Raw genomic sequence first — 17755 nt, forward strand, 5'->3', positions numbered from 1 at the left:
TGAATTCATGAAATTTCCAAACCCACAGGCTAGGGTTAGCAATAATGGTCTCTGTGCAAGGGAAGTTCACAATAATACACCAACAGTACTGTACAGAAGTTTGGGGTCAGTAAGATTTTTAAGCATTTTAAAATGATGTCAAAAAGATCATGTGACACTAAAGACTGGAGTAATGACTGCTGAAAATTCATATTTGACATCAAAGGAATAAATTACCTTTTAAAACATTAAAATAGAAAACGGTTATTTTAAATTGTAATAATATTTCACAATGTTACCATTTTACTTTGTTTTTGATCAAACAAACGCATCATAAGAGACTTACCAACCACAAGCTTTTGAAGGTTTATAATAGGGGTCACTACAAATCTGACCTAAACAAAAAAAGATTCAAGATTCCTCCCTAAGTTTATACATGCATTTTAATCTAAAATCTTTGATAAAGTCAGTGGACACATAATGTGTCAGCACACCCTCACACAGTTACATTAAACAGTTACGAAATCTTAATCTAATTCTGCTGGCTTATGTGTGCTGTAATGGAGGGATTTTGGATTTGACATGAGCCATGAAAATGTGCATCTTGCAAAATTATGTCATTGTAAATGAATATTGTAACATAAGTGCTTAGTGCTATATAAAGCTAACTAAACAGTTCATTTTTGGCTGAGGCTTTTAAAGAGCAAAGCTAGTGTTGCTGCGGCACTTCCTCCTTCCCACAGAGGCTGCATAGAAAGCACAGTGTGAATACTGCAAATCCTCTTGCCTGATGAGCAGAACACAGAATAAGGAAGTGGAAACAATAGGGGAAGTAGATCCACCTGATAACACAACAACAGTCCCTTTCACAATGACTGTGTTGGCAAACAACAGTCAAGTCTTCTATAGATGACATGCGAGACCACAGCTAGTGGACTGTCACATCAATTAATGCCTGTTGGAGCCTTTATGCAAAATGCATGTTTTTTTCTTTTCTTTTTTTTTTCCGACAATATGCAGCATAATGCATATACTGGAAGAAACATACATAGTTTAATATTTTTGAATGAGTGTTGATTTCTACATAAGCATTGTTGAAATATTTCATTTGAATGTTCCAATACCCTTCATTACATTAACATGAAATACTAGTGGCTATAGCAGCACCACAAAAGCAACTCATTGACATGCCAACAAATAGTAAAACAGACCCATACCAGGAGTCTGCATGTCATTGTGGATGTGTTTTGAGGCTAACAAATATCTAAGAATATAGTCATTATTCCTTCCTTTAAATATATGGCCTCAAGAAGTCACACCTAAAAATGTATGAATGTCACGGCATACTAAATATCAATGCAAGTGGCATATGAAAACATGATGCTGGAGCCATTTTTGCCATTACTTTTAATCAAATGGTCCAAAAGGGATTTTTCATGGATGTATGAAATCAGTTCCTGTCAAGTTCACACAGATGTCCTAGCAGATGTCCCAGCAGTATTGTAAATGTAACTGTATATTTAACCTTTATATCTAAATGTATCTTTAAAAATGTTTGATGTATCATATTTGATGCATTAGGATTTTATGACTCATAGAGTATGATATAGTGAGAATATGGAGCTCAAACTTGACAAGGAAACCCCACTAATTTTATTCAAAGTTCTAAAATGAGCAAATATATGCAATTTGGTGTAGATGTTGCTATTTATATGCCGTTTACCATGACCTAAAAGGTAGACATTTTGACAATTATAGTAAAAGGCTTGCTAAAAAGTATAAATTATAAATCAGAGGGCAGAAGGCATGTAGTAGATCATGTACAAGAGGTTTTTCATTAAAGTTTGATTATGTTGATAAAGGTGATGATACTCAACTTTTTTTGTTGCTGGGCTATGTTGCTTGGGCACTTACCCATTGAGAATGAGCAACAAATTCCTATCTGGATACTTTAGATCTGTCATGGGCAATGTTAAGATCCTCCAATCAGAATGCTAGCAGTCGATCACGTGACCGGCTTGGAGATTTCAGAAAAAATTCAAACAAGATGGTGGCCTCTCAGCGGCAGTGAAGCAAAGAAAAGGAGCGTGAACTTATATCTTTTTATGCTGGTAAGTTGTCATGTGTCAACCCAAAACAGAATTTACCTCATTTAATGCTTAAAATACCAACAGATGTCCAATTTAATGTGTGTTGTCTGTAATTTAGCCATCAAATGTTTTCAGTTAAATACTAAAAAGACGCGTTCTGTTTAACGTCTATAGTGGCGTAGGCTGTAGGGTGTATGGCACATGAATGTAGCTTTTGACGCGATCGACACAGGTTCGAATTTTCCCTTTTCCCATCACAAATCAGATCAGAAAGGCATTTATATTTAATAAAAACGAAGAGAATTTCAACAAAAGTTGAAATAAAGTGCCTAACAAGTGTTTATAAAAAAGTATTTATTGGGTTGGCAATAGATTTGCTCCTCTCTGATTGGCTGCTGCCAACTGTCCGTTGCCCTGTGTCTCATCAGGTTTCCTGTTGACGGCAACATTGCCCAGCAACATTAATCAAAAAGTTGCCCTGTGTATCATCACCTTTCGAAATACATGTATTACATACGATCCAGTAGGCTTTATAGTGTTAACCATAAACTTAATTTTGCAGAATATATTTGTCGCTTCATAATCTGAAACTTCTTTAATATGTTTTGCTTAAAGTGTGCTATATTACCATAAAATAAATTCCATTAATTTGAGATTTTGATATATAATGCACAGATATTCATACATTTTTAAGTGCGACTTAAGTGTCCAAATAAATTTGGTAGCAATCATATATGCAGCTTGCACAAACATTCCCAAAAGTAATGACATAATACATTGCAATCTGCATTTGCTGCAAGTACATTCACATATGCAAACGTGTGTGATGCTCAACGTAACCAGAGGAGTAAAATGTGACTTACGAGGCATGATTCCTTGGCTGACCAACTCCTCTCGCGTCCTTCTTTGTTGTAGTTTGAGCTGAAGAACTGCATGGGGAGAGAGGAAAAGTGTTCAGATACAGAGAATGACAGACGGCTGCAGCCAGATGACTATAACATAGACAAGACAAGAGCTCAACCGGCCCTCTTTCTGTTTCTTATTGAATGCTGAGGGGAGGGACTGTGAATTTTGAGTATGTTTGGGTGGTTTCATACTTCCCGTTTCACCACATTCAAACACTTTTTTAAACGAGAGGCAATAGGCGTTCTCCAAATCAGGAACTTGCATACTGGCACAACACATTGAGTAAGTTGCTCAATGACTATAAAGAGGGTGGACAGTGTGTAGGCAGCTTTTGAGATTTGTTGTTATTGCTTTGTTCTGTGAAAAGAAGCCGTTACAGTATTATGTCAAATGTCATGTTGGGAGGGATGTGGCTCATGAGTATTGATGGCATCCCGGGACGCATTAGAGGCAAGTGTGCACCTGTCAATCCTGACACAATGACATCATCACCCACATGGCACTGCTTTGTGTTCACTAGTCAGCTGTTCTGACCTTCACAGCCACTACGTCTGGGAATCATGAAACCAGAACATTGTCTGCGCCTCAATTACTGTAGTTCAGCAAGCCAAGACCTATCATTCACATCTTTTCGAACCTTTATTTTTAAGGGTGTAAAGTGACTAAACCAACTGCTGACTTTTTGGAGATCAAGTGTGAGGATGTGAATCCTGCACTTTTAAATTAGGGCCCCTTTTTGTCACAAGTTCCTATAAAATCCCAGAACACCCACTCTGATTCTCACTTGCAAACTGAATACTAAAAGTTCCACTATTTATTCTAAATTCTTCCTATTCTCACTTCATTTTAACAGCTGTTTTTTGAGCACACACTCCTTAGCACCGCTAAGCACTATTTTTGTAGAAGAAACACAAGCCCTCTCGCACCTCTCTGAGAACCTGGCCTGATACTGTAAATCAACCAGACACTTTTAAATGCCAACAGTCTCTCCATCTTCTCTTTGCCAGCCTGGAAAATTCTGTGGGAGACCTGGAAATTGTGAAGTCAACATCCACATCTTGAAACAAAAGGGGAAAAAAACTCAAATCATGCAGACAACTGGGTTAATCCAAGAGCCTGTGTGTCTAGGGTCTTAATTAAACATGGCTTTTGCTGACCGTCCTCAAAATCCCTAGGCCTGGCACAGTTTACAGGTCAACCGGTGCTCGCTCTTGGCTCTGTAAGAGCAGCTGGGATGATCTCACCACTAAGACACTAGAATAATCAGGTCTGATGTGTTAAGACTCGGGATGAGCAAATAATGGAGTTAAATTCAAGGTATTAATTTGGGTGCACACCTGGAGGGTGTTTTATTTATACTGTATAAAAGCATAAAAACAATAAGGCCCACCTTCTTTGAGGCTATGATATGCATGTCTGTCACAGTCCAGACTCACAGACAACTTATCTTGATCATTCTGGATTGGCTGATCCTCAAAAGAGGAAGCATCAATGTGAAGGCAATGGTTTGTGTCCAGCATGTTTGGATCCAGTGTTGGAAGACTCAAATGTTCTCAAAGTCAAAACTGATATTCCATTGATGGTCCAAAAGTGAGGAAAATGGATTGCTCGGTGCAAGGTATGTTACTCCACAACAACAATATTTCGTTTCAAATCAAAGAAATGGAGAACAGAGAGCTTCCACTTGGTTTCTTCCTCATCCAAAATCTGATCCTCTGTTTTGTCCTCTTTTGTTCTCAAAGGTGGATGCAGAGGCTCCACAGCTGCGTCACGCAGAGGCAGAAAATGAAGCAAATGCACAAAGGTGAGGATGGCAGAGCACAGAGCCTGCTCTGCACTCAGCAGAAGACATTCACAGAATAGCGTGCCTCTCGCTCTCAAACACAGAGGAGGGTCCACCGCGTGCCAATGAATGCTCGCTTCAGCTCAGCTGTTGCCTCTCGTTTACTGGCAGACCCCATTCACCCCCTCAGCTTCATTTCACTGGGTCAAAACCCAAGTCAAACACTTGACAGGGTAATTAAATTTTTGAATATTGGGCTTTTTTATAGATAAGATAATATTTAATTTATATTACAAAAAAAAACTATATATTAGATCAAAATAAAATAAGTTTGAGGTTTGTAAGACTCTCTATGCTGTATTTATTTGATCAAAAATACAGTAAAAAGTGCCCCTGACTAATGATTTTTCTAGTCGACTATTAGTCGTTCATTTAAGACATTAGTCGACTAGACATTAATCGACTATATATATAGGCGTAATATAGCCTATTCCGTGAACGTTATAAGCAACTGAAACTCGCAGTGCTTTCGGATGGAGCAGCATCTAAGCAAATCGGTTTAAGCGTGATTTCACGTTAATTGCGATTTATCTAAAACTCTAAAACTAATCCATAGGAATTGAGTGGTTTAGTCCAAATTTTCTGAAGAGACACGGTAGCTTTATATGATGAACAGATTGAATTTAGGCTTTTATTCACATATAACAGAAGCTCAAGTATGCTTGCTTGACGCACGAGAACCAATGAGGTTCATTCTCGTGTGTTACGCACTGGTTACGCAACACGTTTGAGCTTCCACAAGAACTAATGAGGTTTGTTCCTGTTCCTTGTTCTGTTTATGGTTGTTGATCAATGTTTATATGTGAATAAAAATTCAATCTGTTCTTCAAATAAAGCGATCGAGTCACTTCAGATGGATTAGTTTTACGATCTCTTTATGAACTTTTTGAAGCGTCAAGTGGTAATTGCGTAGACTGTCAATGGAAGGATAGAAATCTCTCAGATTTTATTAAAAATATCTTCATTTGTGTTCCGAAGATGAATGAAAGTCTTACAGGTTTGGAACGACATGAGGATGAGTAAATGATGACAGAATTGTCATTTTGGGGTGAACTAATCCTTTAATATTTTTGTGGAAAGCATGATCCATTTTTTTTTTTTTTTTTCAGGATTATTTCGGATTATAATATTTTTGAATGAAAAATTTATTTGTGGTCATTTAATTTCATGAAAATGTAAAAAGATGTATATACTTTTGTTACAAATGTTCTCTTATAAAATGTTCACAAACTATGAGCTTCTAATTGGTGTTTCTCACATGCACATCAAGTGAAAAAATAAATGTAAAAAAAACCCCGAGGAACAGATCAACCCTCTCACATATGACGTGTTAACTGCAAACACATAGTTCACATTTCACAAGGTATTTAATATGGAAACCTCTCACATCGCTCTCAGAAATGGTGTCACGTGGAGCTCTCGGGAGTCCCAGCGACAAGAGCAGAGAGAGTGGAAGGAAGGAGGTCAGAGGAAGAATGTAGGTCTCCTTTGACCTTTCCTTTCTTTCTGGCAGATAAAGTACAGGAGTTTGCCTGTCAGGAATTGACAGGCTCGCATACACCACACATATTGGACTGTTTGGCAAACCCCCTTCATCCCCCCACCCGGGTCCTCTCTCAGTTTTAAATAGTAAGGCCAGCTGGCCAAAAGGCTCTATATTCAGCTCAGTATCACCTGTGCAAGTACTGGATAAGGTTACCCTCTGCTATCCCTGCGCTACAGTTCTTGCAAACATGACTCACACACATTTTCTAACAAACGCACACACAAAAATATTCCAAAAAGCAAAACGTTAAAGGATGCCACCTGAAAATGTGTATAAAATATTTGTTAATCACTTCACTTAACTTAAATTTTTTTTAAAAAGCTGCCAGCCAGCATTTTTGATCATGTTCACAAAAATTTCATGGCACCAAGAATATTTCGCTGAATGAATATCTGAACATACAATATATCAAAAAGAAAGAACAGAGCCTCTGCTTTTAAACAAACGAAAAAACATTAATGTAGTATCATGCATTCTTTCTTTAAATCAACACATGAATGTGGGTAAGTTTCATAAAAAAAGTAACATTTTGAAGAAAAAGCTGCGAAAATCACATTTTTGTCAAAGACTACGTCTAGATCGCATTCAGAATGATGATCAAAACATAGACCGAGTAGATCGCACCCAAAACCCCCAAAGCTTCACAGTCCTATAGCACTTCAAGGGTTTGACAATTCCTTAGACAGTTTTGATTTATATGCTGTGAATGTTTGACGATCGCGTTTGAAACATTGCTTATGCAGATGTAAGCTATTGCTTGTTTCTACTTCTTCATCAGTGTTTTGATCCAGAGATTGTGTATGTATTCAGAAGAATAGCACCCCTCCTACTGTAAGAGTGAAAATTTATAAAAAGAAATAAAAATTTATTTTTGTGATTCACACAAGAAAAAAAAAAGTCACATATGTTTGAAATGGCATGAGAGTGGGTAAATGGGTGCCGAATGTTAATTTTTGTGTGAACTATCCCTTTCAGAAGTTCTTCTATTTTGTTCAGATTAAATATAAAAATGCGTGCTCTAATGATAAACAGTCATATTTTTATATTATACGGAAATGAAGGTCACTATGCACAGACTCCCCAGAGGAAAAAACATTACCGTGATCTGCTTTTAGCCCACGAGCTCATCACTGTCATCATCACTCGGTAAGAATTCACAGCAGTCGACGCTCATGCTGTCATTGACCAGAAGGGCCCAGCACTGTGAAGTGCAGACTTACCACAGAGGAAGTCTATGCTAAGCTGACAAGTCACCGCAAAGAACAAAACACCACCTTTATCAAATAAAGCACCACAGATAATAAAGCCAAAGTTCATCTGGCTCTCAGACAGATCTAAAATACCCAAATGAGTAATACCTTGTAGTTTTTATTACAAGCAATGCAAACAATTTGTTTTGACTGCCAGAACCATTGCTGGTTGATTATTATTGTCAAAAGTTAACTCATGATACAGAACTGACAGTTTTTGCAGCTGCCACATCCTCTTCGGCATTTACAACATTTATTTTGAGATTAAATTAACATGAGCTTCTCCTATAACAACCACTAATAACAACCACTAATTATTTTAAAGTATATATTTAAAGTAATGAAAACATTTCCTCAGTCGCAAAATGGAGAGGTTGATTTTCTATGATATCTACATGGTTATATTTACTTGAGAATCAGTTTCTTTTTACTTTTAGATGTTTATACATACATTCTTGCTGCTATTTTCCATTCTGCTTTCAATCACTTACTGGAAACACCATCATTGTTACTTAATTTCTAGCACTAGCCAGAAAAATAGATTCCTAGAGGACCAGTTTTCATGCAGTCTTCATTTATACAATGATGTAAGACATCCCACTGCCATTAAGTCATCAAAATGATAAGCACATGAGAGCCAGACACACAAAACAGGATTATGCAAACAAATCTTCTCAATTTAATCCAAATTGGGCCCCATTTACAAGTTTTCACAAGAGTGAAAATTTGAAGGAACGAGAAACAGATTACAGAAAATCAGGCCAGCTGCCTGACTCCAGTAATATAAGCTGCAAAAGTGCAGAAGGGACATTAGATTGAGCTCAACAAATGAGGTTATGGGAGGAGAGAGAGAGAGACGAGTGAAGAAGAGAGGTTCACGTACAAGCTCTCCTGTTTTTGTGAATGTGTTACATAACATCTTTCTGAACTCATTTCATCCAAACCTCTCTATGGCCTGCCCTACTTTCCAGCATCTCTGCAAATCATGACACTTGTTTTTATAGTTTTTGACATTCTCACATGTTGTGCCATCCTGCTGTAGCTAAAACAAATGGCATTTTGTTCTCTTCCAGGCTTTATAACTCTAGTATTGACTTAACCCTACAAAGCCAACTGTGTGATATTTGATACTCAAATTTCTAAAGCCTCTGAATTATCAACATGATCTAAACTTTGCTAAAAAACCTGTTGTACAAAAGCATCTGCCTTCTGTTTCTGATTGGTAGTTTATTTAATTTTTAAGTAAAAATCTTACTTTAAGTGAAATCTTACTGACTTTTATAAAGGTAAACGCAAGATAACATTTTTTATTGATAGTAATATTTCAAGATGAACACTTACTGGACTGAAGAAATATAGGTTTACTTCGATTATCCATATATTACCTTTAGAAAAATCATGTTAAAATATGAGCATCAAATATGATATATCAAACTTGAGCAATGTTTATTTGTATATCTCCTAATCATCACTGTACTGCATTGTATTATGTTTTGCACACCACAATAAAAACTACAGAACTTTGATCATAAAGCTAAGCATTTAAATTATCATTATAATCATTAGTCTGCCATACTGTTATAAAGATCTCATGGATTTCAGTGGTGTGAAGTATTTGAGTAAATGTAATTAGTTACTGTACTTAAAGGTTCAATGTGTAAAATTTGGGAGGATTTATTAACAGAAATGCAATATAATATACATAACTATGTTTTCAGTGGTGTATAAAGACCTTACATAATGAACTATTGTGTTTTTATTTCTTTAGAATGAGCCGTTTATATCTACATACATGGCAGGTCCCACCTCCATGTCAAGTCTCCATTTTGCACCGGTATGTTTCTATAGCAGCCCTAAACAGCCAAACACTCTACAGAGCCCGTTTAGGCAATATTTTGTTGTTCTTCTAAATCGTTCGTGTTTTTTAAAGGGTAGCTTGCATCGTCACTACACTGAATACGTACAAAGTGGTAGTAATAGTAGTAGTAGTAGTAGTAGTAGTAGTAGTAGTAGTAGTAGTAGTAGTCGTCTGGTTTATTAGAAGCAGAGGCCGTTCTTTGTTAGAAGTAAGAAACGACCTCATTGCTTGGCTAGCTAACGTACTCTCTGCTGTCTCAGACGATGACATCTTTGTCGTGTGTCAGCCAGACGGCCACTGTAGCTTCTCCAAAAGGGAGGGGTGCGAGGGGTGTGCGCCGTTAGTTGCAGTTCGCAACCTCGCCGCTAGACGCCGCTAAAATTTACACATTGCACCTTTAGGTATCTTTTTGGCTACTTTGCTGTTTTACTGAGTATCAAAGATATTAGCAACTTTTCCTCTCTACTTGACTACATTTTTGAATAAGTATATGTACTCTTTACTCCAATACATTTGTGATGAGTAATGTAATTACTTGTTACATTTTGCATGGCACCTAACTTTTTCTGCAGCAGTTTATTTCTAACAAAGAAGCAATATCACCATTTAAGGGCATTGAAGGTACCATTTTGTGCGTTTTGCCCTTACTCACTCAAACTTGTCAACAAGGTTACTTTCTATGAATGTGAGTGCTTTAGCAGGTAGTTGCTGAATCAGAACTGGAATTGGTGACTTGTGACTTGTAACTTGTAATGGAGTCATTTTCACTGTAAGATATCTGTAAAACTATTCAAGTATGTTTTTCAGGTACTCTTTACACCTCTGATTGATTTACATTACAAACTTCTTGTTTAGATTCTGTCTAAAGGTTTAATAAACCATGTTTTCAGATTATTATTTCAGGCTTTACATGGTTAAACCATGCACCATGTCTTAAAGGGTTAGTTCACCCAAAAATGAAAATAATGAAATCCGATGGCTCAGTGAGGCCTGCATAGCCAGCAATGACATTTCCTCTCTCAAGATCCATTAATGTACTAAAAACATATTTAAATCAGTTCATGTAAGTACAGTGGTTCATGTGAGTACAGTGGTTTTTATAATATTAATATTATAAAAAAACAAAATAATGACACCGATTTCAAAACACTGCTTCATGAAGCTTCGGAGCGTTATGAATCAGCGTGTCGAATCATGATTCGGATCGCGTGTCAAACTGCTGAAATCACGTGACTTTGGCGCTCCGAATCGCTAATTCATAACACTCCGAAGCTTCATGAAGCAGTGTTTTGAAATCGGCCATCACTATATAAGTCGTTTTTTTGTTTTTTTGGTGCACAAAAATATTCTCGTAGCTTTATAATATTAATATTGAACCACTGTACTCACATGAACTGATTTAAATATGTTTTTAGTACATTAATGGATCTTGAGAGAGGAAATGTCATTGCTGGCTATGCAGGCCTCACTGAGCCATCGGATTTCAACAAAAATATCTTAATTTGTGTTCCGAAGATGAACGAAGGTCTTACGGGTGTGGAACGGCATGAGGGTGAGTAATAAATGACATTATTTTCATTTTTGGGTGAACTAACCCTTTAACCAGAAGTGACGCAATAAAGCAAAGTTGAGTGTAGTTCTGCAAAGTTGTGCAGGGTAGCTCCACCCACTGTGAAATACTGTTGGTTCTCATAACTACATCAAATATACTCTAATTAGACAGAGTTTGAGAGAAAAGTGCAGCTTAGACACTGAAAACAAAGATGAAAAAATGTATTGCATAAATAACTACTAAATTATTATTATTATTTCTATTAATATAAATAAATGTAATAAATAATAAATTTAGTACATTTTAAATGAATTAAATCATATGAAATTATTAAAAACAGAAGTAAAAACAGAATAAATATATAAAAATATAAATTTAATTAATTTATTTAATATAATAAAAATATATAAATAGGTTCTGCATATGTTAATGGACAGATAACAAAAATAAGCTGTATTGTAATGGTCATAAAAAAGCAATATTTGGTGGTCTCTAATTCTGATTGGATGATTGTGACACATTGCGTAGAGGTTTCACATTCAGTGTGGAGAAACTGCTTTTTGATGGAAATTGTCACACTGTTACTGGTTAGGACATAGTATTGTTTTTTGATCTGTGGTGACATTACCGATATTCACAAGTAATTGCCTTGAAACAATGGACATTCTTTTAAACCTGAAAATCACTGCAGTAACGTCTGAGTATTTAACCCTGGCCTGTCACGACTTGTTAGCCTGGTAAGGGAGTCGCTAAGTTGTCACACTGATCATTATCTACTGTGTCCTTTCTAAATGTGTCACTTTTTTCACACACAGATGGAATCTGACTTCACACTCTACTTTTACTGTTTTTACAGGGAACTAATGACAAGCAAAAGCATATATTCCCCAAATTCTGCACACGTTATTAGAGATGGAAATTCTGTGGAAAGATTTCACCAGGATACAATTTGGTTTGTGACAAAAGGTGCTCTCTGTATATAATCTTGTGCAATCAACTTACAACCATTGATATGTGAATGAGTTGGTGAATGCTATCAATTCAGCCAAATAGCTGGAATTGCACAATCATACAAAAACAAAGCAGTTGATAGGAGTGGTTCCCTCATGTTCCTGTGTTTATATCCAGAAGCTTAAACATAAACAATAAAACAAAATGATACCCATTTATAAGATCAATATCGCTCAAGATAACAGAGCACAAGCAAAGGTTTTTCTCTCGATCAAAAGTACAGTAAAACATTGTGAAATAGTATTACAATTTAAATAACTGTTTACTATTATAATATATTTCATTTTTTAAATATTATATATATATATATATATATATATATATATATATATATATATATATATATATATATATATATATATATATATATAGGTGCTCAAGAAATAGTATTAATTTCCCCAGTATTGTTAATTTTTATATAATAAAATATAATATAATATTAAAGTTAATTTATATTTTAGATGTATTATATGTATTATTTGTGTCAAGTCGTGCTATACCAGGAATCTGGTTGATGGCAGATTTGGTGCATTGGAAGCATCACTGAGAATGTCTAGCTGACAAAGCACTTTTCATAGCTCGGGGACATGAGTGCATTATTGGTTCTGGCATACTGTACTTGAACAAATCAAATAAATCAAAGCTCTAAACTGATGTAATCTTATAAAGTCCCACTTTATTACCAAAGGTTACGTCTGTGCCTGCAAGTACAAGTACATACTTATTTCTTAACTAAGCCAGATAATTCCAAGAAGTTTCCCTGTTCCTGGAATACCCATTCATTCTGTTGTCAGCCATGTTGTCATTTTATCATCAACGCCACAATAAGCATGGTGTGTTTTCCAGTGTTATGTTTCGCCTGACCTGTTAGTTTGCAAGACAGAAGATGCCTAGATAAACCGACAAGCTGCTGTTGACTGCTGGAGGATTAAGCCCAGCTGTGGGTCGTGTGTAGTTAATGCAAAGCATTGGCTCTCTTTTCCTGGTTCCTCTCTCTATCCTGTTATGTTTAGGGCCTGTGTAAGCATGCTGGAGTTAAACTTGGCAAGCATCCCTAAGATGTTACATAACATAGAAAACCACAGCGCAACCCATAGACAGTCAGTGCAAAACCCACTGCACAGTAACTATGCTCTGGAAAGCAGGCAAATCATGCATTTTCACAAGACTAAATCTAAATCTAGACCATTTATACACAAATATCGCTCTAACTACCAATTGCTAATGTGGCAATGGGACTGCAAAAGACCAGAGAGCTTCGATCAGTCCATCAGTTGAAAATAAAATCAATGTTTGTATCTCATGGCGACTGGCACCGAAGCTTTGAAACAGTCCACATAATTGTTCTTTTATCTAATATCTCACGTCAAGGCACCTCCATCTGGAGGAGGAGATTCTCGCAGATAATCAATCACTCTTTACTCTGACTTTTGCCAGGACTCTGTCAAACCTCCTTGTCCAAGAGCTGATTTATAATACAGCGTCAAACATGACATGGTAACTCTGCTTCCTTGTCTTGTTGACCCAGACGTTCTGCCCCAAAAAGAGTCTGTTCTTTTCCTCAAGGCCCTGAGCTCCAATGCCAAACCTCAGGGAGAAAACAGCTGGTTTTAACAACAGAGAGAGGGAAAACTCCTATTCATCACTGACACATCCCGCCCCTTCCAACCAGCTAGAGCAATTCCAGAGTGGGTGCTCCACATATCTGTTTCTACAGTGTATCATTCTAGAGAATTCCACTTGAAACTATTAAATCAATGAAAAAAGAGTAGAAGTAAGTAGTACAAGTAAGTGTGCTTGATGCTCTGAAGTGTTTGGGGGTGTGTCAGGCAAATGAATGATTTTTAGGTTCTGCTATCTCAGTTTCATGCACAAAAGAGCATCTTAAAAAATAAAGTTGTCGTCATGCTCAGAACATTAGAATCTGAAAACTGTTCTGGTTAACTAAAACTACTACAAAATGTTTTTGTAAGTTATAATAAAGCTTAAATATAAATATTTGACAAAAAAACAAACAAACAAGAAGTTACAAATGTTGCCATGACAAATAACTGAAATAAAATAATAAGCTGAAGTACTAAAATTACTGAAACTGAACTAAAAATAGACAAATTGACATTTTAAAAATAAAAATAAAATAAAAAATAAATAAATAAAAAGTTCATGGATCAAGTTCAAATAAACGTATAATGGTTATGAATATTCATGAGGAATAAATAATCAGTCACATTCCACAACTGTTTTTCTGGAAAACTGTTACTTTCCATATACAAAAAAAAGTTTAACGTCTTCAACAGCTAAAAATCGGGATTGCTTTGGCTCGAGAGTAAATGTTGTGGTTTAGTGAGACCTCAGTTCAAACAGCAATAAATCCTGTGCAGGACTTCACAAACAGCAGGCTTAGCTATTAAACAAAGTTGTTAAACCTTAACCACGGATACCACACCTCACCTCAACATGACTTCATTCACATCAGCAAACATCAAACATTAAAAAACAAAAACGCGCAAGTACTGTACCTGAATGTATGGCCATATCCTTCCACTGCAGAAGGATACGGATACAATCACGTTCACACTTTATTAATCCATTTCCAGACCAGACAACAGAACAAGCTGTGAATGAAGTTGACTGACTGAACTTCAGGCTGTTCTGCTGAGAGAAAATTCCCGCAGTAGATCCAAGAACAGCAGGGTGTGTCCGTGCGCCCCTCACCTTCCTCCGCTCAGTGCTGGCGTGTGTGTGCACGCCCTACAGATGTGGGTGTGTTAGCACAAGTGTTTGTGTCTACGCGAGCCGGTTTCTTCCTTATTACTGGTTAAGTGCTGCTTTCAGGCTCCTCTTTCAGCTGTGTTGAGCAACTCCTAGTTTTCCTGTTCCATGAAGCCATTTCTATTTTTTCATTCCAGGAGAGAGGGGAGGAAAGATCAAAAACTTTGTGTCCTGATTTGGGGGTCACTCGTTTACTACAGAAGAAAACGTGTGCAGACTACAAGCCAGAAACTGAAGCCAAAACACATTCCAGATCACCTTTGGCCCCCGTCATTCTCCTGACCGCCTGCTTTCTGAGAGGCAGGATTTCTGCTCTGTACACAAAGTTATGCAATCAAGTGTTCAGGACGGCTACCCAACACACATCCTCCCTCAGGCCTCCGTTCCCTCTTCCAAACTTCTTCACTTCAAACAGTTCTTAGCGATTACTCAGGTTGCATATAGTTCATTTTGTCAACTGCTGCTTGAATTTCCAAGACTATCCTGTAGAAAAACTACCTCTAAATCCTAAACTTGCAGTTATTTGTACATTTCTTTTTACAGCAATATGTGTCTTGCCAAAAGTGACGCAAGTAAAAATTCTTGTCTGTAACTGAAACTTTATAACAGGCTAAATATAAAAATGATAAAAAATACTCTTTTTTTTAAACTGTAAATTAAAAAGTAAATCTGTCTGAAATTTGCTTTTCTAGTAATGTGAATTTATTTGAATTTCAGTTTTTTTTTTAAAGATTTATTTTTGGCGTTTTTGCCTATTATGATAGGACAGTAAGCAGACAAGAAGCGAAGTGAGAGAGAGGGGGTGGACGGGATTGGAACTCGGGTCACCCAAGCGTAACATTGCTATATGTCGACGCGCTGCCCAGGGTTGCCAGGTTCACAACAAATCCCACCCAATTGCTACTCAAAACTAGTCCAAAACTAGCCCAATCGCGTTTCACAGGCAGTCTCACAGTAAAAGTGGCATTCCTGGGGCTAAATATGTTATTTGGGGTCGCTTCAACCCACGGACATGAAAAATATCCCGCGGCAACAGTGTAAAAGTAGCCCAATTCCGCGGTAAAACTGCAGACTTGGCAACACTTGGCGCTGCACACAAGGCTATCAGCCCCGATGAATTTCAGTTCATTTTAATTTTCTACTTCAAATTCAAATTGCAATTCTGCATCCTATTTGTTACCTCAATTCCAATTCAATTCTGAATGCCACATAATATTGCTTTTCAATAATTTTCCAGCTATATGTGGCTCGCCAAAAGTGATGCAATTAAATATAAATTCTTGACTAAAAATTCTGGACAAACTGTGCTAAACTGACAAAAATGCTAATTTTATTTTGTAAATTTAAAAAAATCTGTTTGAAACTACTTTTTTGGCTTATAATGAGTTATATTAATTATTTGAATTTCAGTTTAGTTTAATTCTACTTCTACTTCAAATTTAAATTTAAATTCTGCGTTCTAATTCCAATTCAATTCAAATTCAGGAATTGGAAAGACACTTAACAATTCTATTCTGAATGCCACGTAATACTGTTTTTTACAAAAACATCTAGAATGCAACAATTTTTTTTTATTTCGTCACACTTTGTGAATGCACACCTAGGAAATATTCAATCGCGTTTAAATTCTTACCACAATATGCCTCCACAGGCAGTGATTTTGCTGTGCAGTTGCACTCATCTGTCTTAATTTCTCATAGAAAATTAAATCTCAAGAGGGTACATGTGCCCATCAACAGTAAATGTAACCTTTTACCATCAACATACAAGTAATTTACATTATATCTAATTAAACCTGCACCATTTCACTTGCATTCTGTTTTTTTCTCAAAGTCGCTGTTGAAAGATTATGTGTATTTTCATTATCTTTAGTTAGATGCATTTACACTTGTGACTGTGTCCTCAGATGCAAAGAACTGTGCCTCAGATGCAATGAAGACGCAATGTGTTTGTAAAGGTGTGAACCAAATGGCCCATACAGACGTATGGCCCACAGAAACTGATGGGTGTGAATGACAAAGAAACAGCATTGCTCAGAGTAGATTGCAAGGTAGATCGAATCCTAACAGTTTTCTATTGTTTGTAGCCCTTTTGTCTTCATGTATAAAGTTCTGTCCCACAGACAGAATTTGGGGTTAAGATGTTTTGAAGGCCAACACGCTGACATCGCTGCTGAAGAACTGTGCTACATTACTACCTTCAATAAATTCTTCTCCCCACAAGAACTCTGGTCAAGCTTACTTATTTTATGTATTAGAGGAATCTAATACATTGGCGAGCCACCCAAACGACTGCTCAGCCAAATACAGCAAAATCTAACACTGTTAACAGTATACCAATAAAAAAAAGCTAATTTTCAGTTAACAAAACAAAAAATGTAACAAAAAAATAATTGTACAGCATTTTTGTCAGAAAATATTCAGTGGCTAAAACTTTCAGTGCATCCCTATAAACTTGCTAATAACAAATGTATGCAAATGCCAGCATTGTTTTCCAAAATCCTTAACAGCGATCACTTCTGTTTTGTGCAGGAGAAGAGAAAGGTCCTGCATTAACATGTCTGCTACTATCATCTAACCCTCAATGAAGTGCAGCTCGAGGGGCAGAAGACTGAAAGAAGGGAGTGGTGACTGCAGGCCATGAGCTTCTAAGGTGCTGTTACATGGGACTTTAACTCTTTATTGGCATTCCTGCAGTTCTGGAATGGCAGTCACAAAAAAAAAAAAAAAAATATTCAACAACATCCCACCACTTACCACCCTACCACAGCAAACCTTACATAATAACATCCCACAGATTTTTCAGAATGAAAATATAACATCTCCATTTGGATTGAAATCACAGCACGCTACAGTGTCTGTCTGTCTTCCTGCTGGTTCTGTTTAATCTTCATAAATCGTCCTTTCCTCTAAGCTTCCTGAAGCTAAACAATGTGTCTGCTGTATATC

The 17755-nt window shown here is 36.6% G+C and overlaps 1 protein-coding gene across 1 annotated transcript in view; it reads right to left on the reverse strand.

Moving 5' to 3' along the window:
- Positions 1-17755, reverse strand: part of mrtfab (myocardin related transcription factor Ab) — a 43762-nt gene that overhangs the window by 16353 nt on the left and 9654 nt on the right. The window contains 1 exon segment of the mRNA XM_048169874.1: positions 2933-2998. Coding sequence (XP_048025831.1) covers positions 2933-2998 — 66 coding nt within the window.

Source organism: Megalobrama amblycephala, linkage group LG20 (genome assembly GCF_018812025.1).
Source record: "Megalobrama amblycephala isolate DHTTF-2021 linkage group LG20, ASM1881202v1, whole genome shotgun sequence".
Taxonomy (NCBI): Eukaryota; Metazoa; Chordata; class Actinopteri; order Cypriniformes; family Xenocyprididae; genus Megalobrama; species Megalobrama amblycephala.